At 36.6% G+C, this 24,458-nt stretch overlaps 1 protein-coding gene across 3 annotated transcripts in view; it reads right to left on the minus strand.

The window, feature by feature from the left end:
• The window catches only part of ARNT2 (aryl hydrocarbon receptor nuclear translocator 2), a 268,147-nt gene that overhangs the window by 168,251 nt on the left and 75,438 nt on the right, over nucleotides 1-24,458 (minus strand). For all 3 annotated transcript variants that reach the window (XM_001367918.3, XM_056806028.1, XM_056806035.1), the window contains 2 exons: nucleotides 6,365-6,578; nucleotides 766-979 (listed from right to left, as the gene is read on the minus strand). In XM_001367918.3, coding sequence (XP_001367955.2) covers nucleotides 766-979; nucleotides 6,365-6,578 — 428 coding nt within the window. The remainder of the gene's footprint in view (nucleotides 1-765; nucleotides 980-6,364; nucleotides 6,579-24,458) is intronic.

A 24,458-nucleotide genomic window follows, 5' to 3' on the forward strand; every position in this document is an offset into this window, starting at 1 on the left:
AGATCAAATACGAACCTACTACATAAAAAAAAGCAGCTAGTTAGAGTAGTGGATAAAGTACCAGAAATATAATTAGAAAAGACCTGAATTCAAATTCTACCTATTTACTAGCCACATAATTAGACAAGGCACTGAATTACTTCATGCCTCCAGTTTACTCATCTGCAAAATAAAAGTGTGGACACTATAACCTTTAAGATCCTTTCTTACTCTAAATCTATGACACTGATTTTTTACTTCATACTACACCAGCAAAATTGCATAGTAGATAGAGGGTCAGGCTTGGAGTCAAGAAGACTCAACTTCCTAAGTTAAAATTTAGTCTCAGATACTTACTAGCTGTGTGACCCTAGGCAAGTCACTTAACTCTGTTTATCTCAATTTCTTCATTTGTAAAATGAGTTGGAGAAGGAAATGACAAATCACTTCAGTATTTCTGCCACAAAACTCCAAATAGGGTCACAAAGAGTTGAACACAACTGAAAAACTACTGAATAACAGGGATGCTGTTATTACAATTTAACCACTAATTGATGTCAGTATTCAGAAAAAAAAATCCTGGTAAGTGGGAAAGTAGTCTACCGAGCATGGAATTCACAAACCCAAGTTATGGCAAAGCCATCTAATCTAAGTCAGTCCATAAGCTATAAGCAGCTTTGAGTTATTCTGACCTTTTTTGAAACTAGTTCTAAATGATAAAATAAGCTTCATGTGGAAGGGATTATTATTTGTTTAAAAAACAAAGACATTTTATAGATCACTAACCTGTCATTGAGTTTTCAGAAGTGCATAGCTGTTCTCTCAGTTTCTCCACATCATCTGGATGAACCTGTTCATAAAGGGTGCTACCAAACCACTCAGACTGGGGTTGATTCAGAACTGGCGTGACTGAATCAGACACGTAGATGACTCTTCCAGTTTCAGCCGCAACTACAAACAGAAATCCATCAGCAGCCTCGAGAATGAGATGTTTTAGTTCCTTGGAAGAAGAGATTAAAATTAGGAATTAAAATGAGGAAACTCAAAAAAGCAAACACAAATGCAAGCTCATTTTCTCATTGTTCCTGCTTATCTGAGGGTTATTGTATGGCCACCAAAAGATGGATAACTTAGAAAGAATACCAACACTCAATTAGTTTAGAAAAGGAGACAGTGGATCCCTTCCGCCCTCTCCCCCTCCCCCCAATATGCTATGATTCTCTTTTTGGCAAAGTTATCTTAGAAACTTAGGACGCAATACTCAAGTCAGTGCCTGGCATGTAGTAAGCATTTCATAGTTGCTTATTGGTCCCCCAATGATTGACTGGTATGAAATGGGCTCATCCTGTATTACAGGACCACTACTGAGACGGATTCTGCTCATAATAGCAACACTGTCTTTTTGTGAATATTCAAATAGCATCAGTGTTACAAGAACAGCATATGCCAAGAGCAATTGAGGAAGGAGGGCCCATATGTATGTCTGCCTGCCAACTGTTGGCCATGCTGTTTCTCACTACGGTTTGCACCTTCATTTTATATCCTCTTCCTGTTCTCTCCAAGCTGAATCTTTTGTCTTCATGATAAATAACCATACCAATTTAAAAACAACCCCCTGTGATTGTAGGGTACCTATTCTTTTACAAGGCTCTCTTTACATATATTATCTCTGTATTGCAGCAGAAGGGATGCTGTACTGATACTCAAGAACCTTTTGTTTCATTGAGAGGTACTGAAGCAGAGGGGATAGAGAATAGGATTTAGAATGAAGAGGACTTCTTTTTCCTCATCTGGAAAATGACAGGGTTAGACATTTTGACTTCTCAGATTCTTTCCAGCTCTCACTTTCTGATCTTAAGACCCAGGGCCTGGCTTTGCCACTGACTAGTTATAGAAACTGGGATAAGTCATCTCCTCTTCTCTCTCTCTCTCTCTCTCTCTCTCTCTCTCTCTCTCTCTCTCTCTCTCTCTCTCTCTCTTTCTATTTCTGTCTCTCTCCCTATCCTAGTTATTAAATGCAAGGACTGATTAAATTCACTGATCTCTAAGTTCTATCCCACTTCTGACATACCAAGATTCATGTGATTTTTTACTTTTGTCCTTATACAATGAGCAGAATAGGTTGCATGGCCCCCAATTTTTGTAAGAGAAATTGAAGGACTGGAAGGTCACTGCTTCTACTGGCTTTTCTGATTTTGAGGATACAGCTTGTATCACCACTATACCACACTGCCAACCCAAAATCTGGAAAAAGGGAATATATGCCTTAAAATGCCTCTTAGTCTTAGTAGTTTAGTAGCTATTTTTAGGTCTTAGTTGCAGAGCTACTTTTAGCTGAAAGCAGGAAGCTGTGTGAAACCATGTCATCTTAGGGAGGGTTGAGTGGCACTAAATCAATTTCACCAAAATCAATTTATCCTGTCTAAACAGTAGAGGAGTGAGGTGTAGTTTCCTTTTTAATGAAAGGTAAAGAAGTTACTGTTACCCGGTTTAAGAAGTTCAGACAACAGATCATATAAGTTGAGGAAACTTGGGTGGAAAATCGATATGACACACAATTGGTAAACAATAAAAATATTAAAATAAAAATTAAATTAAATTTAAAAAATTCTGACAATATATGTGAATGAACTTGATTAGCTTTTCTACATATAGACAGATACTATATCTGGAATACTATTATGGGCTTCAAAGTGACTAGGTTCCTACTCCATATAAGTATTGTTTACAGATTTTCTGCCAGGTCCCAGATAGTGAGAATAATGAATCACTGTAAAGTGTAGGTTGTATTCTCATTTGCACTAATTGAAGTTATAATTATGTAAAATAAAGTAATTGCTTCTCATTCCATGGTGATAAGCTATATTAATTCAAACAATGAGACTACTTAAGGAGATTTATTATTTTAACAAATAGCCATTTGGCTGTATTTTAAATCTTGTACGGGTCAAAAGATATATAAGAAGAGGCAATATAGATACTAGTTATTCTTTTGAGGAATTCTCTGGTTAAATGATCATTTATTGAAGAAATAGAGATCAGAGGTTTGCATGTCTGAGGTAGCAGCAAACCTCATAGGAAAACATATTTAAAGCTGGAACACTTTGATGATTGAGTTTAATCAATAGGTCCTCCATAAAAGGGAAGTTTTATAAGCTTCTGAGGAGCAAAGGACCATTTCATCATTATTTTTGAAGCTCTCAGTTACCAACAATTTACCAACCAGAAAAGAAATATTTCAGATAATCTCCTCCCCTTGACTCAAGCTTCAAGTTCATAAATCAGAATCATAGAATCCTAGGAGGAATTTTAGAGGCCAACAACAGACCTGACAAGTGGTCACTGAGCCAATGCTTGAAGCTTTTTTAATAAGGGAGAATCAATGACTTCCTGAAACAGTGCATTTCACTTCTAGATGGATCCAATTGTGAGGAAATATTTCTTCACATAGAACCTGTCAGTCCCTTGGGAATATCCATGCATTGCTCCTAGTTCTTTTCTCTAAAACCAAGCAGAAAAAATATACTCCCTTTCCAAAACGCAACCTTCAAATGTCTGAAAAGAGTTATCATGTCCTTTCTATGTCTTCTTTTCTCCATCTTAAAAAAAACAAACACCCCACCCCCCGCCAAGGAATTCCTTCATCTTATATTGGCAGCTAGGTAGTACAATATATAGACCTCACAACTTGGAGTAAGGAAGAAATGAGTTCAAATATAGTTTTAGATATTTATTTAGATGTGACTATGGACAAGTCACTTAACCTCTATGCCTCAGTTTCCTCAATGAATAGGAATAACTGCACCTATCTCTCAAGTTGTTGTGAGGATAAAGTGAGATGATATATGTAAGTCATTTTGCAAATCTTAAAGTAACATATAAATGCCAGCATAAATATATAACAATAGCATAGCACAACATAATGTAAATTAAAATAATGTGTGTGTAATATATATATATATATGTATATATATATATATACATATAGATATGTGTCTACATACACTCCCTCTCTGTCTCTGAAGTATATAAACATCCTTTCTAAAATGTGAAGCCCAGACAGAACACAATATCCCAGATGTGGTCTGATAAGAGGGATTATCACTTCCCTAATCCTGGGCAAAATTCCTCTCTTGATACAGCCTACAATGGATTAGCTTTCTTAGCTCACACTGTTGACTCACACTGAGCTGCCAGTCCATTATAACATTAAGATCTTCTTAAAGACAAATTGCTATCTGGCCAGAACTCCCTTCATCTTGTACTTGTGAAGATGATTCTTGGAACCCAAGAATAAGATTTTATATTTTTCTTTATAAAATGTCAATTTATTAGATTTGGTCTTACATTCTAGTCTATCAAGATTCTTTTGGATTCTCACTGTGTGTTCCCAAAGTCCATCTCAAAAGGATGGTCATATAGATCAAAGAACTGAAGACAGAAGGCCTGGGTTCAGACCAGCTCCATTAAAGACCAGGTCTATGGCTTCAAGCAAGTTTGTATTTTATGAATTTGGTCAATTAATCTTCCGTGGTTTAGTTTTGGAACATCAATATGGAAAAGATCATTAAATTAACAGTATACATTTAAATAGATGGCTCAAAAGGGCAATAGAATTATGGGTTTTTTAAAAAGTTAAAATGGACACTGGAAATAATCAATTTCAAACATTCTTAATATTACAGATAAGGAAATGGAAGGGCAAGACATTAAAGCGACTCACCCAAAGTCACTTAGGTAACTAAGCAAATAAAAGGACTTAAAATCAGGTCTCATTGCCTAGTTCAGAATCCCACACTGCCATCCAAAAAAGAGATCTCATGAGACAGAATTTCATTAATCTCTAACCTCAGTCTTTCACCAGAACATCCCATTTTCAACTGCGTATTGGACATTTCTACTCATATGAGCCATCTTAATTTAGAACTCAACAAAGCATAAATTTTCCCACTAACATGAAGTCAACTCTTCATTTAGTAATTATAGTTTGATTGTGTCTGTGGATGATTAAATTACTTGTTTGAGGAATCTGGTAGTTTTAACAAAATTCTAAAGCAGATTTTAGAAAGGTAAAAAAGGAATAGAAACAAGAAAGTTGGAAAGAACATAATAGTCCAACCCCCTTATTTTACAGATGGAAAAACTGGGGTCTCAAAAGGAACGGTGGTTCAGTAGGATAATTACCTAATTATTAAGTCGTAGAATGAGAATATGAGACCAGGTCTTTTGCTTCCAGGCCCCAAATTTCTTCCATTAGATAGTGAAAAAATGAAGAGTGTAGGTAGATCACTTTGAAGCATTTGAAAGTAAAGCTATTTTAAGTTTTGTTGTTGTTCAGTGATTTTACTCATTCCAACTCTTTGTGGCCCTCTTTGAACTCTCCTTTGGGGTTTTCTTGGCAAGATACTAGAGTGATTTGTCATTTTCTTCTCTAGCTTATTTTACAGATGAGGAAACTAAGGCAAGCAGGGTTAACTAACTTGCCTAGCATCACACAGCTAGTTAAGTGTCTGAGGATGGATTTGAACTCTGGAAGATGTCTTCCTGATTCCAGGTTTGGTGCTGCACTCTGCTACCTAGCTGCCCATATGAGGTAGATAAACAAAGGAACAATAAAGTCACATGAAACTGTTTAAGGTTTTTTTAAAAATAGTAGAGATCTGAGCATGTTTGAATACAAAAGCTAATCTACAGGGAGAAACTTAAAATGCTGGTCAAGGAGAGAATCAAGTTACTCCTTAAATATTTATTAAAATATTCATTATTGATTGAATGCTTTAATATGCTAAGCTATATAAGGAACACAAAAGTTCTGTCTACTAGATGTTCACAGACTGTCTTTATTTTGTACTGATCAAATCAAAGAATAAAGATGTTTATTCATAACATCTAATGTTAAATATCTAATACTAAAATACTGTGCCTACATGAAATACAATAATTCATATGTTATCAACCTAAAAACATCCATAAGACCCTCTAAATTGATGTGAATCCCTTCAATTGTTCCCTGGAAAGTTACCTGTTACTGACTAAATGTCAAATCCCATGACCTTTTCTAAATTCTAATTCTTAATGACTTTTCAGTAGCCTTTGAAACTGTCTTCTTACATTCTCTCTTCCCTTACATTTTTAGATTGCTCCATCATGGTTCTTCTCCTTTCTCTCATCAGTTCTTTTATGTTTTTCTATGGATTGTCTTCTTTATACACCCTGTCTCACCTCTCCACCATCATCTCTCCCTACAACTATGGACATCTCCCAAGGGCTCAGGTATATTGTTTCAACATCATTTTTTTTTGCTTTTGTTTCTCCAACATACAAGAATTACTTGGAAAAGAAAATAAGATGATAAATTAAATAATGGTGGAAAGGGGAGTGTTACCTGCTCTGTTAAAAATGAAGGTTTATAGGCTCCATCGGTAGATTTGTTTCCAGTACCCCTCATGGATTTCATGTGTGAGACTGCCATGCGTAGTATGGTTAACTTATCTGGTTTTCGAGCTAGAGCACTGCATGTGGGAACCATGTCTGACAGCTCTGTGATGTACTGGGTCATCTTGTTCCTTCTACGCCTTTCAATCTCGCTGTGATTCTCTCTACAAGAGAAAAAGGAAATCAGAGAGGGAAAAAAAGAAGCATTAGTCTGGGTATTGGTATATAATATATCTTTAAAGCCCACCTAGGCAATGTATCAATTAAGTAAGCAGGGACTAATAAACAATGTAGGTTTTTATTTTTTGATTTGGGTTTTTTTTTGCGAGAAAAAAAAAAGAAACATTGTGCAGCATGGCAGTTGTAAAACTTTAGCATGCTTAATTCTGTGTACAATGTGGACTGTCTATAAATATTTTGGTCTTGGATCTCTGAATTTTTATTTTTCATTCTCTAATTGCTCCAGTGTCCCTATTTAGTAATCTTTAGTGATAACATTACATTTCATTATCCCCAAATTAATCAAGCATGTATAACAACATATGTATGCAAAAATGTCCCACCAATGGGAGCAAATACAAAGAAACCACAATGATCTATTTTATACTGAGAGGCCAACTACACAGCTGTTCTGCTAAGGTAGGAAATCTTCTGGGCCTGGAACAAAGAATTACAAAATTTGTAGATTGTGGTCTTGGTATTATTGATCTCATTAGTGCCAAAATGAAGGTATAGAAGTCATACTTAATTTACTAAAATGATCAATTAAAGAAAATATTCTCCTGGAAAAACTTATATGAAGTGCTGCAAAGTGAAGTGAGCAGATCCAGAAGAATGTTGTACTGAGGAAAAACAATAGTATACATGATCAACTATGAATGACTTAACTATTATCAACAAGACAAGGCTCTAGGACATCTCTGAGTAACTCATGACAAAAAAGGCTATCCATTGCCATAGATGGAACTGACAGAGTCTAAATGCAAATTGAAGCATACCATTTTTCAGGTAATTTCCTCCACAAATTTTTCTTGAGTGTAAGCAATATGTGTTTTGTTTCACAATATAATATAGAAATATGTATTGTATGATGAAAAATGTACACCTATGTCATATTTCCTACTATTGGGAAGGGAGAAAGGGTGAGAGGAAAGGAGAGAACATAGACTATATAATGTCAGGAAATTATTTTTAAAAATTGTATTTACATTTCATCTGGAAAAAAATTTAAGGGAAAAAAAGAAAATCCTCCTAAAGCAGTTACTAATATCTCTATAATGAGTTTTCCTTCTAACAAATTTCCATATAAAATTAGCAGAAGTGTTTATACTCAATATCCTTGTCATGACAATTAACTTCATAGTCAGAGAAAACTAACCAATGTTCAAAGTTAAACTACCAACAATACAAAGTTGACAGGGCAAAAAGGCCCTGCCTAGAAACGTTTTGTATATAACTAGAACAGGACATAATGAGATATTCAAGGACTAGTGTTTGTTGCCAGTACGACTACTAATAATCTTTAAACAAGGCTTTCTCCAAACACTGCCTATATTAGTTTGGCTTAACACTCCATCTTTTATCAAATTGGGGAACTTTTTTTGCTGATTATACTTTTTATAAGCTGTCATAACCTGAGGTCCATTTTAAATGTTCAAACCAAAAGATCTCAAGAAAGGATTAGCTAGTGCCTGGCCAATTTTATCTCTACAAGACAAACATTTTTTGAGCTCCTATTATATACATCATACCAGGTAAGTCACAAAGAGGAGAAATTTTAGATATAAATCCTTCCTTCTGTGTAACCTACAGTCTATCTCAGAAGACAAAGCAGGCACATATGGAGCAATTAAGTAATGATGTGAAGCAATTATGATTAACTATGACTTATAGACATTAAGTACTCTAAGGGATCAGTGAAAGGAAAGATCAGTCCAGTTTGTGGTAGATAGGGAATATCTCATGGAGAAGATGTAATGATACATGAGAATAACCTTGAAGGATAGAAAAAGATCATGATAGGCAGAGAGGAGGAGAAGAATGATTAAGGCCAGGTAAGAGAATGAGCAAAAGGTTAGAGTGGGAAATAAGGCAGGCTGAATTGAGAGATAAGTAAGGAGCCTGATCTGGCTAGAGAGAAAGATATCTGTAGGAGAATATTGGGAGATAAAGTTAAAAAGGTAAAGTAATACCTGTAACTTTGGGGAGCTTTGAATGTATAGTTGAGGAATTTGGCTTTAATTTTCAAGATTTACTAGAGATCCTGAACAGAGTTTTAGAGTTACTGAAGAATGGAATACTTAGGATAAAAGGATGGCCATTAATGATTTTCAGGTTTTATTCTGGGTGATGGGGCTGACAGAATATCAAGCCCCTGAAAATCTATGCCATTTGGTAAGGTATCCAAGGGAAAGTCATGCAACAGACTTTTCCACAAATGGTTTGTTTTGTCAGGAATATGATATGGTCCATTTTTGGCCCAATATTCACTTACAAATGGGAAGAAGAGATGAGGTAAATTCAAATGAGGTCCTATCATTTCCCAGTCAGGTTTAATTTTGTAAGAATCAAGATGGATTTGCTTACTGATTTACTTTTTGTACTTTCAAAATCATTTTAATAAAAATTAGTGTTTGGTGTTTGTTATTTTGTTTTCTGAGTTAACTAGTATGGAATATTAGATATAGATAGGGATTTTAATTTCTCCTTCCCCACATTTTATACTTGAGGAAATTGAGAGCTAGAAAAGTTAAAAGAATTATGGAAGACCACACTGTTAAGTAGTGGCAGGGACAGGATCAAAGCCCATATATCTTGACTCTCAGGTCTAGGATTCTTTCTGGGGGAAATGGAAGGCATTGGCAAATTTTAATATATGGACAAGTATTTCGATAAACTAATTTTGACCATTTTTTGAGGGGAGTACCTGAGGATTAGGTATGTGAAGATAGGGAATCAGAGACTATGTGGGTTAGGAGGCTGGACTAAAATACCATCTTTTGGTTAAGGTGGGGCCATTACTATAAAAGTCTACAATTGTATGTTTGAAACAAACTGTCCAGCACAGCACCTTAGAAATCTGTAGTTGCTTAATAAGTGTTGCAAGGAAGGAAGCTGGGGAAAGAGTTTCTTTATTTTTCTCCAGAGTATCTAAATAAAGCTTAGATAAAATTGGAATCACATGTGTTTAAAAACCTCAGTATTCTTGGTATTGAATTCAAGAATAAAACAAACTTCTGTGTGTATGCATAGGCAATTATTAATTTTTTTTGGTTATTGGAGTAGGACCTAAGTGGATGGAGACCAAGAAGGGTGTCAATTAACTAACGAACTAGATTAGAGGATATTTATAACATGTGTGCCACCCATCAATATAATCAGAAAATTTTTGAAATCAACTTATACAGTAAAAGCAAGTAGTTTTCCTTAGGGTATTGCCTACTTTGAACTGCTCTAACCTCAATGGACCTAAAAAATTCCAACCAGAACATGGTTATTCTTGTTAGATGCCCTACTCAACATCTTCCAATAAATAAAGAAAAAAATAAAAGTACTCAAATCCTAAAATTTTAATTTAAGCTTGAAAATCATTCAAAAAGCTTAAATAAAGTAAAGGGAACAATTATACTTTGATGCTAGTGAAATAAAATTACTACCTAAGGAGTTTGGAAAATTGGTTTGTATATGAACAGGTCTCCTACTTCTTTACAAAACAGACTGGTCCTTGATGCTGAGCAGTCAACCATATACAGCACTAGGTCTTGGGCTGTCAGGAATACTATGGCACTGTCGAGTTGAAGTAGAGTTGAAGAGGAGAAGCAAGGAAATCAAGAGTACTTTGGAAAAGAGAAATCTAATCCAGCATAAAGTAACTAGAATTCTGGCAGCTAGGTAAAACAGTGGAGTGCTGAAATTGGAATCATTTTAATAATTGAATGAAGGACAAACTGATGTGCAGAGACTTGAGGTGAGAAGGCTAATAATCAGTAGGCTATTACAAGTAGTCCAAGAGAGAGATGATGAAAGTCTGCACTTTAAATAAGATTTAAATTAAGTTTTACCAGGCTGACTATGGATGGGGAGAGGGAGAAGTTAAGGAGCTGAGGAGTTGAGGGTGATACCTAAGTTCTGAGCTTGGGTGCTCTTGACAGTAATGAAATGTTTGGAGGAAGAGATGGTTTAAGGAGACAGATAATACATTCTGTATTTAATATACTAAATTTGAGATGCCTATAGGAGAAGTTGAAAGAATCCAACAGAAATTTAGAAGTGTGAGATGGGAAGTTTGGAAAGAGGCTGGATAAAACGATATGAGAATCTACATAGAGATAATAATGGAATGCATGGGAGCTAATGAGATCACCCAAAGAAATAGCTTAGAAGGAGAAGTGAAGAGAGTCCAGAGCCTTGGTCAATAGGTATGACCTGGGGTAACAATTCAGCAAAGGAGACTGAGAAGAAACAGACAGGAAAGAGGAGAACAAGGAGAGGGAAATGTCAGAAAAACCTAGAGAGAAGGATGATCTACAATGCAAAGGGCTACATATTAGTCAAAAAGAATGAAAATTAACAAAAAAGCAACTCAATTTGGCACCTAAAAGATCACTCATAACTTCTGAGAGAGAAGTGGGATGATAAGGCCAGAAGCTAGGGTTAAAAGAGAGTGAGAGGGAAAAGAAGCAAAGGTACTAATTGTAGGTGGCTTTCTCAAAAAGGTTTGCTACAAAAATGAAAAGAGAAATAAATGATAGCTAGTTGGGATGGATGGATCAAGTGAGGGTTTTTTGAAAATGGGGGAGAAATAGGCATATTTGTAGGCAGGAAAAAGCAAACAATAGATAATGAGACAAGGACAGGTTGAAGATTAGTGAGAGGGTAGGGATGAAAGAGGTGTAATCTTTTAGAGAAGACAGGATAGGATAGGATTATATGATGTACAGGGGATTGTTTTGGAAAGAAGGTCCATCTCTTCCTCTGAAACCTGGGTGAAGGAGAAGATAATAAGAGAAAGCATTTGAGTGATGTGAGTTAAGGAGAAAAAAGCTCCCAGTGAAAGGCCTCAGTTTTTATTGTTTTTTTTTTTTTTGTGAAGCCTGAAACAAAGTTCTCAGCTGAGAGGATGGGTAGGGGTAGTCATGAGAAGTCTAAAAAGAAATGAAAAGATTTGGAAAAGTCACTATGGTGAGTAGGATAAACTATTAGGAAAGTATAAGAAGATTGCCTTGCTATAGTGAGAGCCCAGCTAAGTTTATATAATATAGTTTTGTGGTGGATCCCTTCAGCACAATTTCTTGATTTTCTCCAGCTCTATTCAGCAGCATTTAAATAATAGCAAAGTCAGTGGATGGTAACAGTAATATAAGGTTAGGACTTGGAAGAGCTTGATAAATAATAGGATAAGATGGCAAGGGATTCAAGAGTGGAGAGAAGCAGTGAGTTGAATTGGTTGACTAAGGGGTCAAGATGGAGAAAGGAGGAGAATGTAGCCAGTGTAGGGTTGATAAACTAGGGAAGAACTGAGAGGTAAAGGGACTAGAAGTTATGGTGAGGATAAATTATAGAGTTAGAAGTCATAAGGCAGAGAGAGATGGAATGATAAAAGATTATATAAAATTCATGAACATATAAGTAGAACACTTGTGGATAATGGTACTGTCATCACTGTGTATAGTGGTAGAATGGAGGAGTAGGCCATGGGAAATGGGTAAAATGAGGAATTAGGAAGTTAAGTGCCATGGGCAAAGTCCACCTTTGCCCACAACTCCAGGGTATCCTTACTGGTGGCTAACGATAAATCAACAAAAATAACAAACGGAAGACAGCTTAATCATAACAGCCATGGGATTGCCTTGCATCTAACAGCTGCTCCACTATCTTGATGTCTGATCTTGATTTTTATACCATTTTCTTGGCATGCAGATACACAAAATCAAAGAGAGATAATTGGAAAAGTGATACATTAACTTTTAACAAATCACTTGATTAACATTCTATATTTTTGTATTGTGATTACAGACAGAATAAAGGTTGCACACAAGATAAATGATTTTGTCACAGGTGGCTTAATTTTCTCATTACCCTGTGAGAAGTTTTGAGCTTACAAACAATCAAGGAAAATTATGTATTGCTTTTAATAAAATGGAATAATTAATCAGCAGTTGTTAGAAGACAGTTCAACAATCATATCATTGAGGCTGAGGGATCTGGGAACACAATTCAAATTTAGACTGGTCATTTCTCAGGTTCTTTACTAGGGAGTTCCTGAGTCACTGAGGCATACTGAAGCTTGATATACTTATCGCTTAGGCCTCTATGATTGATTTGTGTGCTGACTTCATGAGAATAGGCTTCTGTGAGTGAGAAAGTTCTTGGGCTTGGCCTGTAGCTGCAGTTTTGCTGTGAATTAGCTAAGTAAAAGTTAACCCATGATAGTCTTATTGGGATTGGGTTTAAGGGTCTGATCTTTTGGTGATGTTTTGGAGAATTAGGGTACAGGTGTTTTGCTCTTACATTATTTCTTCTGAGACTAGGGGGAATAATAATTAATTAACTAATTAATTAATAATATGCCAATTCATAGGTAAGGGGCATTGATGAAAGAGGTCATGTAAAGGTGGTTGGGTAGGCAATCACATCTTGCCAAGGACCACTCTGTAGTCTCCCCAGCTACCATGTGTGACTCTGTCAAGGTGTCGTGGTCTGATGGCTCTCAGCAGTTAAGATGTCTGAAAGGATATTGCTATATATGTTGAAGTCCCCCAGTGAGGGCAGAAAAAAAAAAACCTGTGAACCAGGCATTTCATTTAAGTTGGGAAGAAGGAGAGTATTCTAGGGGACAGTTGTTTATCAAAATCTCTATTGAGTTATAAAAATAGATTGAATGAACCTTAAAAGGGAAGAAATTACTGAGTCATAGAGGATTAGCTTAGAAGTATGGGGAAGGAAGAGTATTCCATTTCCTCCAAGAGAAAGGAAAGAAGGTAGAGAGAGCCAGGGACAATGAGGAAAAGAATGGAATATAGTCATCTACATAACTTTGGATTAGAGTTGGGACCACTTGCACAATATAGTGGAAGAGTGCTTGAAGGACAGGCTTTTGGGATCTCATTCTGGCAGGGGGTGTAACAACTCTTATCTGCCTCACTGTAGGGTTAATTATTAACTTATCAATTTCTCCTCAAAATTATCTTAAAAACTTTATTAGCATAATGTTTCTCTGGTTTTGCTGCCCAGGCCTGGAGCTTATCTGTAGGTTTTACATTGAGGGGCCATTATTAGGACAGAGTTATAATGGGACCTAGCTGGCTTCTCCTAATTTAATACATAATCTCTAAATGTGGCCTTAATTAATATAGGATGTACTTTTTTGCAAGTGGTTTCTATGTTCCCTTTTACATTCTTAATTCCCTTATATTGTTACTTTATTCAGGCTACTTATATATCTACTTCTTAAGTGCTGGGGTTGTTAGGGGACAATAAGAGAAACAATTTCAATACAAATACCGACTATGAGTAGATACAAAGATAAAAGATGAAACAATAGCTACCCTCAAAAACCTGACATTTCATTGGAGGAAACAAAATGAACCCTTATGAGTATGTACAAAACATATGTAAGTAAAAAAAGGTAATTCAAGGGATAGGAACTAGCAGCTGAGGCGGGGGATAAACAGGCACAAAAGCCTCACGTGGGAGATGGCATTTAAGCCAAGGTTGAAAAAAAATCTACAGAGTTTTTGTGGTATTAAGGAGGTTAGGTAGCACAGTGGATAAAGTGTTGATCCTGAAGTCAGGAAGACTCATCTTGAGTTCAAATCTAGCCTCAGATCCTTACTAACTGTCTGATCCTGGACAAGCCAACTGTTTACCTCAGTTTCCTCATTTGTAAAATCAATTGGAGAAGCAAATGGCAAGCCACTCCAGTATCTTTGCCAACAAAACCCCAAATGGGATCATGAAGAGTAGAATGAGACTAAAAAAACAAAAACAAAAACAAAAACAAAAACCAGAATTGAGGAGGAAGAGATTTCCATTAATGAGTGACAACCTATGCAAAGGCACAGAGACAGGCATGGTATGTCAAGAATCTCATGTTGCTCTGTCCTGCTGTTTTCCTCCTTGCATCTTGTTAATCTTCCACCTGGATTCACCCCTACCATCTGCCTTTTCCAGACTTACCTCTGAGACTCAGAAAGCTGCTGGAGAAGTCACAAAACCATGCTGACCACGAGAGCTACACATTAATGCTATCTGATCTGAACTGAGTATCTCCTGCTACACTAATCTTTTTATTCAGATCTGCTTCCCGATCCCATGCCACATGGTACTTCTTCCAAATTCTTTCTTTTATAAACCCCAGCTTGTATTTTCTCAAGAAACAGATGATGACTACTTTGCTGAGATTACAGTCACCTGCCACAGGTTAGACAAATGGATGGATGGATGGATATAGATGAAAAATAAACAAATTAAATGGACAGCAGACGGAGCTTACTATGTTCCAGGCACTCTGCTAAACTGCGGATACATATAAAAACAATCATGACAATCCCTGCCTTCAAGGAGTTTACATGCTAATTAAAGAAGTTAACATGAAAAAGAAGTGCTGGAAAGTGAGAGGAAGGACTGCAAAAGAGGGAGATAAAAAGAGATTGAGAGAGTAGTTAGGAGAAAGTGTCTTGGTGTCCTGCACTTAGCTAGGTAAGTCAAAAGGCTCACCCATCAAAGTCAGGAGAAGATAGCAGTGAAGTCTCAATTAGGGATACTGTAGGTTCTACTTTAAAAACCACAACATATCTGCTGTCTTAGAATCAGTGCTGTGTTTTGGTTCTAAGGTAGAAGAGTGATCAGGGCTAGGCAATGGGGGTTAAGTGACTTGACCAGGGTCACATAGCTAGGAAGTGTCTGAGATCAGATTTTAACCCAAAACCTCCTGTCTCCAGGCCTGGCTCTCTATCCATTAATCCACCTACATCCCTGACCACCAGGTGATACTTTAACTCCCTTTCTCCACACCTTCAAACCTATTTCACTAAATAAACAGAATTTATCAAGCACTTAATATGTGCCACATTCTATGCTAAGTCCTTAATGATACCAAGAAAGGCAATTCAATGCCATCCATGCTCTCAAGGAGTTTATATTCTAAGAGAAACATCATGAAAATAACTATAAACATTCAAAATATACTATATATATCATATATTCATATAAGTATATATAAGTGATATACATATATAGATATATACCTCTATGTGTGTATGTGTGTATAGAAAGTGAAAAGTAATCATGAAGGAAGGGTAGGGAAAAGATCATAATGACCTTTTTTCTTTTCTTAAACCCTTACCTTCCATCTTAGAATCAATACTGTGCATTGATTGGTTCCAAGGCAAAAGAGTGATAAGGGCTAGGCAATGGGGGTTAAGTGACTTGGCCAGGGTGTCACAGATTGTAAGTATCTAAGAAGACTCAGACATCCCATTTCTGGGTCTGGCTCTCAATCCACTGAGCTACCACACTAACCCCCACAATGGCCTTTTGCAGAAGATAGGATTTGAACTGGATATTAAAGAAGACCAAGGAATCAAGGAGGTCCAGGTGAGGAGATAGAGCAATCCAAGCATGGAGAATAAACAATACAAATAAACAGAGTTGGGATACCAAGTGTCATTTGGGACCAAACACAATCAGAATAATGTTGTTGGCTCATAGAGTGTGTAGTAAGAAATCAAGTCTAAGAAGTTTGGAAATGTAAGATGGGGCCAAGAAATGGCCCAGTGCTTTATATTTGATCCTGGAGGTAATAGAAAATGATGGAAGTTTATTGAGTTGAAGACTGACACAGTCAGACTTGTGCTTTGAGAAAATCACTTTGGCAGCTTAGCTGAGGATGGATTGGAGTGAAGAGAGACTTGAGGGAGGAAAGCCATTGTAATAGTCCAGGTAAGGCGAGGTGGACCTATATAAGGGTGGTCACTGTATGAGTAGAGAGGGGAAATGTTACAAATGTAAGACGCCATTCAATCCCAATTTGCTTCAATGTCATTGTATTGCCTATTGATCCACAGAAGTTAACCCCTCTGAGCTAGTCTCTACTTATACCCTTGATTCCACTCCCTTGAGTTTCTTCTAGGACCATGTTCCATGAATCTCTCCTTCTCTACTAGGTACTTTCCCTTTGCTTATAAATAAGCTAAGGTCTCTGCTACCTTCCCTTCAAGCTATAATTCTAAATTTTTCTAAACTGTGACATTTCTATAGGAATATTCTACTATAATGCTGCCACTTCTTCACTGCCCACTCATTTAAGTATCTGTGATCACACTTCTGGCTCTCTCACGCTAAAAGTGCTATCTCTGAGTTCACCAAAGGGTCTTTCATTCATTCCCAAACCCAACAAACATTTCTCATTCTCTGTACTTTTTGACCATCTGCAAGACTTGTCATTGTGGACTAATTAACCCCTCCTTCTGGATTTCCTTTCTTCCCTGGGCTTTTGTGACACTGCCCTCTCCTGGTTCTTTTCTTACCAAATCTGACTTTTCTTCTTTGTTTTTCTCCTCATCCTACTGAATGTAGTTTATCCCCCCAGGACTCTGTCTTAGGTCCTTTCTCCTGCTCTCTACTCTTTCCTTGTTCTCCTCTATTCCCAGAGCTTTGTTATCACTTGCCCAGATGGTTCACAAATCTATATGGACGAGTGTGATCATTCACTTCAGTTCCATCCCTTTAATTCCAACTGCCTGCTGAGCATCTTTACCTTCATGTAATTCTAGCATCTTATGCCAAAAACATGCCCCAAACTAAATTTATCTTCTTGCTCCCAGTATTCCTTCCTTGAAAATATCCCTTTTGTGGAGCAGCTTCGTGGCTCAGTGGATTGAGAACTAGGGCTAGGGATGAGAGGTCCTAGGTTCAAATGTGACCTCAGATGCTTCCTAGCTATGTGACTCTGGGCAAGCCACTTAGTCCACATTGCCTAGCCCTTACTGCTCTTCTGTTTTGGAAACAATACACAGTATTGATTCTAAGATGGAAGGTAAATTAAAAAAAAAACAAAAAAATCTCCTTTCCCTTCATACTCAAAAGCTCACATCATCCTTTATTTTCTATAACTCATCAGTTGCCAAGAACTATTGATTCTATTTCCATGCTACCTCCTACATGTCACATCTCCACTCATATTACCACCCTCATCACCTTTTTCCTGAACTCATATAATAGACTACTAATTTCATGTCCCTCAATCTCTCAGTTTTCTACTTCATCCATGACATAACTTGTCTATGTCTGGCCTTGCCATAAGTATTAAATCTACTTATATATTAGAAACCTACAAATTTAGGATCCTCTACAAACTGGTTTCTAATAATGAAGATGAGGATAGCTAACATTTATATAGTGTTTACTATATGCTAGGCATTGTGCTAAGTGCTTTACAATTATTATTGCATTTGATCCTCATAACAAGCCTGGGAGATGCTATTATTATCCCCATTTTATAGATGAAGAAATTGAGGAAGATAGAGCTAAAGTGACTTATCCAGAGTCATATACATATCATAAGCTGGATTTGAACTCAGTCTTCCTGATTCTAGGCCTAGCACTCACTCTATGCCACCTACCTTCCCAGATTTATTTTTGCTACAATTCCTGTCATACAGTCTATATCCCATTCAAACTGGACTGCCAGTTGTCTTCTGACCTCATTCTATTTTCTCCAGGATATAGTCATTTGTGTAGGCTATCTCCCATGTCTTCTATGCATTAGTTTATAACTCTACCTCCTAAAATCATTTGAATTATGTTAGCACTACCACCAAACTTTTCCTGTTTTCCTTCAAGAAAGAGTGATTTTTCCTCCTTCATATTTGGCATCTCACTTTTGACTTTATTTTTTCTACCATTTATTATATTTATTTCTGCAGCCATGATGGATCTTCCCCATTAGATGCTTGGCTCCTTGAGGGCAAACATAGTATCTTATTTCATCTTTTCAGCCTCAGACCTTAGAACAGTGCCTCATACATAGCATGTACTTAAGCATTCTTTTTTTGTCATTTTTAAACTGCATTTTAAGTTCCATTTTCATCTGCTCATCTAGGTGACCTTGGACAAGTCACTTCAACAGTATGAAACTGATTCCTCATTTGTAAAATAGAGATAATAATACCCCTTCTACCTATCTAGCAAAGCTGGTATGAATAAAGTACTTTGTAAGCTATAAGGTGACATAGTATCTTATAAGTGTATGTTATTAACACTATTATTATTATGCCACAAAGAACAGAATTCAGGATTTCTGGACCTAGAATTCTAAATCTTCAATTTTTGGTGAAACCCCCAGATCTCAGAATTCTCTTGAATTTCTCACACAAATTGCAATTTTTGAAGGAATACAAGTTACCAATTAGAATGGAGTGTACCAAGTAGTCTGGGCAATAAAAATATGCATGGGAAAAGTGTGATGTCTATAATCATGAAGCTTCCTTTCTAAAGAAATAAGACAAATATTTACTGGCATCTTTTAATAAGCTTAAAGTTCGGTGTGCCCTTAATCTTTTACCCTTCAGTCATAGCAGGAATGGTTTCTTGGTTGAATTTGTTACAGATTAGAAATCCATGATCCATTTTCACTTACTGAGGTAAGAAGTCATGAAAAAGAAAATTTAAGGTGGTTTTTAATGGAGACAGAGAAGTAGACAGAGTTGTTTCAGGGAAGAAAAAAGACAAGTGGAGGAGGAAGCAGGATCTTAAAGAAAGTACATTTCAGTAAAGAAAACAGAAATATGATGGAATGGAAGACTGAAGCTTTGAATAGTGGTGAGAAATTTAGGGATGAGAGGAAAGTTTATGCAGTGGCTAATAGAGAAGCAGTGTTAGGGTCAAACTTAAGCAGAAGCTAAGAAAGATGATTAGAACAGCAGCATTATGAATTAACTAAAGTATGACAAGACAAACAATAGGATTTTTCAAAAGAATAGGTTATAATAGCATTGGTATCTGAGTGAAGTAGTGTATAGTACTGGAAATTTGATTGTGGAAATGGAAAATAGCAGAGCAATTTTCAAAGGAAAGGTGGTACTTTTGGTGGAAAAACTTATCTAGATCATAATGAAATATCATTTAATAATAATAACAGCTTACTAGTATAGAAATATGGATTGGATTTGTTATATTAGTGTAGTAAACTCCTGGGTAAGGAAATCTCTTTCAAATCATGTTTGTATCCTTTCAACAAGGACAGTTAGGTGGCACAATGGATAGAGACCCAGCCCTGGAATCAGAAGGACCTGGGTTCAAATCTAGACTCGCACAATTACTAGTGATGTGATCCTGAGCAAATCACTTAACTTTGTTTCCCTCAATCCCCTCATCTGTAAAAATAAGCTGGAGAAGGGAATGACAAACTACTCTAGTATCTTTGCTAAGAAAACTCCAAATAAGGTTACAAAGAGTCAGACATGACTGAAACAACTAAACAACATCTCTGCAATCTATAGTCTTAAGAGTTGTCATTTGAGAGATTAAGCATTTTGATCAGGTTAAATTAGCCAGTACATGTCAGAGGCAGGAAATGAAGTTGGGTCTTCCTGGCTCTTAAGCCAATCCTCTATTCATTATACAAACACACAGTGGAAACATACATTGGTGTACCTCTACTAACATCCTAGTCTGAGCTTTACTGCAGCATTGGGCTCTGGGTTCTCAAAAGCTATGCCACAGGTACACAAGCTAACAGATCCTATCTCCAAGCCAGAAAGGATTTGAATATAATGGTCTGCACATCTATTGTCTAAGGATTAGTCTGGCTAGGTGCAGAGGAGCCCGTCAGCATTAGGTTAGATACAAACACCAAATCATACACAGTAGTCTGCCAATGCAGTGGGAGTTGTCCACTAAAGAAAACAAAGATCCCTAAAGTCTAAGAAGGTATCTGGACAACTTTTTACAGTTTAACAAACTACTTGCTAGTCTTTCCTTTGATTCTTACAACCATTTTATGAGGCAGATAATATGTTATCCTTAGAGATAAGGAAAATGAGAGAGAGAGAGAGAGAGAGAGAGAGAGAGAGAGAGAGAGAGAGAGAGAGAGAGAGAGAGAGAGAGAGAGAGAGAGAGAGAGAGAGAGAGAGAGAGAGGGAAGAAGGAAGGAAATGAAGCTTAGAAAGAAAATCATCTACATGGTCATAACAGCTAATAAATGTTAGTGTTTAGAACTTGAAGCTAGGTTTTCCAATGACAAATCCAGCCCTCTTTCCACTATCCCACACTAAGGCCAAGAGACTTAGCATTTTTGTGCTTTATAGGAAAAAAAAGACATTGAGAGTTGATCCTGTAATTATGGAAGGTGAGAATGGGTCAACAGGAAAAGCCAATGTAAACTACACTCTTCGTCACAATAAGGTTAAAGTGCTGATGAGACATTTGATTCAAGCAAACATACCAGGATGCTGAGAGATATCACACTGTAATGAGGTAATGAAAAGGAAAAGCTGCAAGAATAAGCTGAGTTTTTAGTACCCATAAGGAATAAAAATTGCTCATTATTGGTTATGATTTAAATATCATCATTAGTGACTCAAGTCCTTGTCTATTAATACAGGTTTAGAAAGCAGGCAGCAGCCACATAATGGCTTTGGTCATTAAGTGCACAGGATCCAGATTTAGAATTGAACAGGACCTTAGAGGCAATCTAGTCCAACACACTGTCATTTTATAGGGGAGGAAACTGAGGCAAACAGTTAGTTAAGTGACTTGCCCAGGGTCACACAGCTAGTGTCTGAGGCCTTACTCCAAGCTCAGCACTCTGTCATAACTCAAGTAATGAATATATCTTGATAAAAAGGGAGTTTGTCCAAGCTCTTTTAAATAGACTTCAAGCTGGACAGATCAAGTGGTTTTTAAAAAATGAGCAAGGTCACCATCTAGTGGTCATTTGTTAAAACTGTTGACATACTGTCCCCAGCCCCCGGGAAGAGGGAATATAGCAAAAACAGTAAAAACTTTCATAAATCTGGTGACAGCGAAATTTCACAGAATGACATTTGGAAGAGATGATGAGGGCATACCTTACTACAGTCAGGTTCTCACATAATCTCATGAGACAGAGTGTAGAATAAGACTCATTTAACAAGTCACAACTGCAGAGTCTTAGCTACCTTATTTATAAAAGGGGGATAATAATATTCCTGCTATCTACTCTCATTTATTCCAACTCCCTTATTTTACAGATTAGGAAACTTGAGGCACAGAGAGTTCAAATGACTTGTCCAAGTACAGACCAGTAGTAAGTACAGGAGGCCAGATCTGAATATCCATTTGTTGCCATGTAAATGAGTGCATTAGAATGGAAGAGAGTCAACTATTTTAGGTAAAAAGCAGCAAGAGTATGTGGGCATAACGTAAGAGATGGTTTCCTAAAATAAAATGATTTTTCCATTAAAGTATTTCTCCCCCAGGTACTCAGATGGATACCATCTGCTGTCCTATGGGCAGATCTGTAAGTCAAGTACTTAGTGATTTGGTTGCTCAGAATTCTTCTGAAGGTTCCACTCCGTCTAATTATTTATATTATTCTTAGTATGTCCTAACATGAGCTAAGAAACAGTACAGACTTAAGAATATAGGGTCTTCAGAAAATCTTGAAAAGTTATTGCCTCATGCTGTATATGATGCCACATGATGTAGAATGTAAAGATAAAAATTTTGGGGAAGCTGAAGCGGATAGAAATTAGTTTCTCACTGCAAGGAGTATTATATTTTTATGAGATTTATTAAAGGTTAAGGATTAAAGAAAATACAGAATAAGAAAGCACATGTCTAGGCCAGAGAGGCCTAGACAAAATAACCTCACATCATGAAAGAGACGCGTCTGCTCCAAAACGGAAGTCCAAAAGAGGCCAAGCTTATTCACAACCAGGTTTAAATATCCCATCTTGCTCTTGGCCCAGGTGAGAATTCAGTGAGATTAGAGGGCATTCTGGAGCAAGGATTTCTGGGGATTGAAGTCCTGGATTCAAGTCTATTTTTACAAGAAATAGCCCCAGAATGGCATTGTTCCCACCTCCCTTTTAAATTTTTACTTCCTCTCCTACTAACATCTCTAGGACAGAAGGGCAAAGGGTAAGCTAATGGATTTGTGACTTACTCTGGGTCACACAGCTAAGAAGTGTCTAAGATCACATTTGAACTCAGGTCCACCTGACTCCAGGTCTTGGTTCTCTATCCACTGAGCCACCTTGCTATTCCCCAAACTGCCCCTTTTCAAAAGGCCCTTGTAAGGTTATCTTCCTGCTAAAGGGATAGCAATTGGTTCAAGCCAAATAAGAAAGGTCACCATGTTTTATTTTCCTTTTTACCTATCTCACCATCCTCTCTGCATCTGAAGTCCTTGGGGCATGTTCCTACCTAGAAAGAAGAGAAGCAGCTATCTCAGGAAAGTTCCATAGACTGATTATTCTAGGATAAGACAAGTCCTCCCATAGCAGATCTCTGCCAAACACTCCTACCTTGAAAATTTTTCCTTATCCCCAGAGTTTTGAACATTACCATACCTACAAACAAAATAGGGTGGTAAATTCAAAGAAATAGAACAAAACTAGAATGCTATCGCAAAGTAGAAAGTTAAAAAATGTTTGTGTGCAAATATGACATTTCTCAGCATGAAAAAAACTTTTAAGTAGAAATGGGAGAAGGCTAAGGACTGAACTTATGATTTCATTGGTATATGGAATTGCCTTGTGAGGAAATTTCCTTTACTAATACAGATCGACACATTCTCTTTAAGTTTTAGTCTTAGAGTTGCCTGGAGCACAGAATGGTTAAGTCACTTGTCCAGGGTTTCACAGTTAATGCGTCAGAAGAAGGTCTTGAGACTTAGGTCTTCCTGGTATCTAGGCTGACTCTCAATACTAGCTGAAATGAAGGGGGGAAACTTCTATAAGACATAAGTAAAAGGGAGAAAAAGAAAAGTTAAGTTGTTGAAACTTGGATCATTAGTAGATTGGGTTTTTTTCTTGGAAATGTATTAAATAGTTCCAAAAAAACCTCATTTGTGTTAACACACAATCAACTAAATGTAAGTCCACTGCCAAATGGAGAAATGTTCAGTAGCTTTTTAAAGAGATGCTTTAGTTATAAATATACATACATATAGACATATATTTTCTATATCTGTGGGCTGGACAAGGGGATCTCCAGGAATTACTCCTAAAAATCTAGGATTCTATGAATACATATGCATACTTGCACATCTTTAAAATACCCATCTTAGGCTAGGAAGTAATAGCTATTGGGCATGATTTTCACTGAGATTTTGATTCTAAAACTGTAATGATCAGAGAGAGGTCATGAACACTATAAAGAAGTCACTTGATAGTTCTGATCTTAAAAAGTATTCTGTTTAGTTTCAATGTGTTTTAATACAGTAAGCTCTGGAACAGGATGACAATTTTTCTAACTCTTGAATCTCCATCTCATTCAGCCTATAAGAAGTGGTCAGTGTTACAGCCAGTTGTTTTGTTGTTGTTTTGTTTTGTTTTGCTTTTGCGAAGTCTAAACAGATACAGGGCTTTGATAAAAAAAAAAAGAGAAGATGAACTGGGGAATTTCCCCTCAAAGAGACAAATTAAGATTGAGAAGCCAGCTATGAATATGATACATCCAAATGCAAAAACCTTGTGGGTTTTCCACAGATCAGTGTCACTAAATTGAAATGTGATTTCTTTTTCTTTTATTTTTTTCAACTTCACCATAAACAAAAAGACAGACAGAAAGAAGCCAAAGAAGAGTTGTGGACAATAAGAAGACTATTAATATTCTTTTTTTCTTATTAAGCTAGGGGAATATTATTGGAGTTAAATAATAATAGTAATAATAAAAAAGAAAGTCTAAATAGCTAGTGCAGAAATGATAGGCAAAGATTGGCCAGAGTGGATCAAAAAGTCACATTTATGTGCCCAAATGGGCTTTAAGAAAAATCCAAAATTAGTTAAAAAGTGTTTTCTACTCAAATCTGGAGAGAAACCAAGCATTAGATTAGT

This window comes from Monodelphis domestica, chromosome 1 (genome assembly GCF_027887165.1).
Source record: "Monodelphis domestica isolate mMonDom1 chromosome 1, mMonDom1.pri, whole genome shotgun sequence".
Classification (NCBI taxonomy): Eukaryota; Metazoa; Chordata; class Mammalia; order Didelphimorphia; family Didelphidae; genus Monodelphis; species Monodelphis domestica.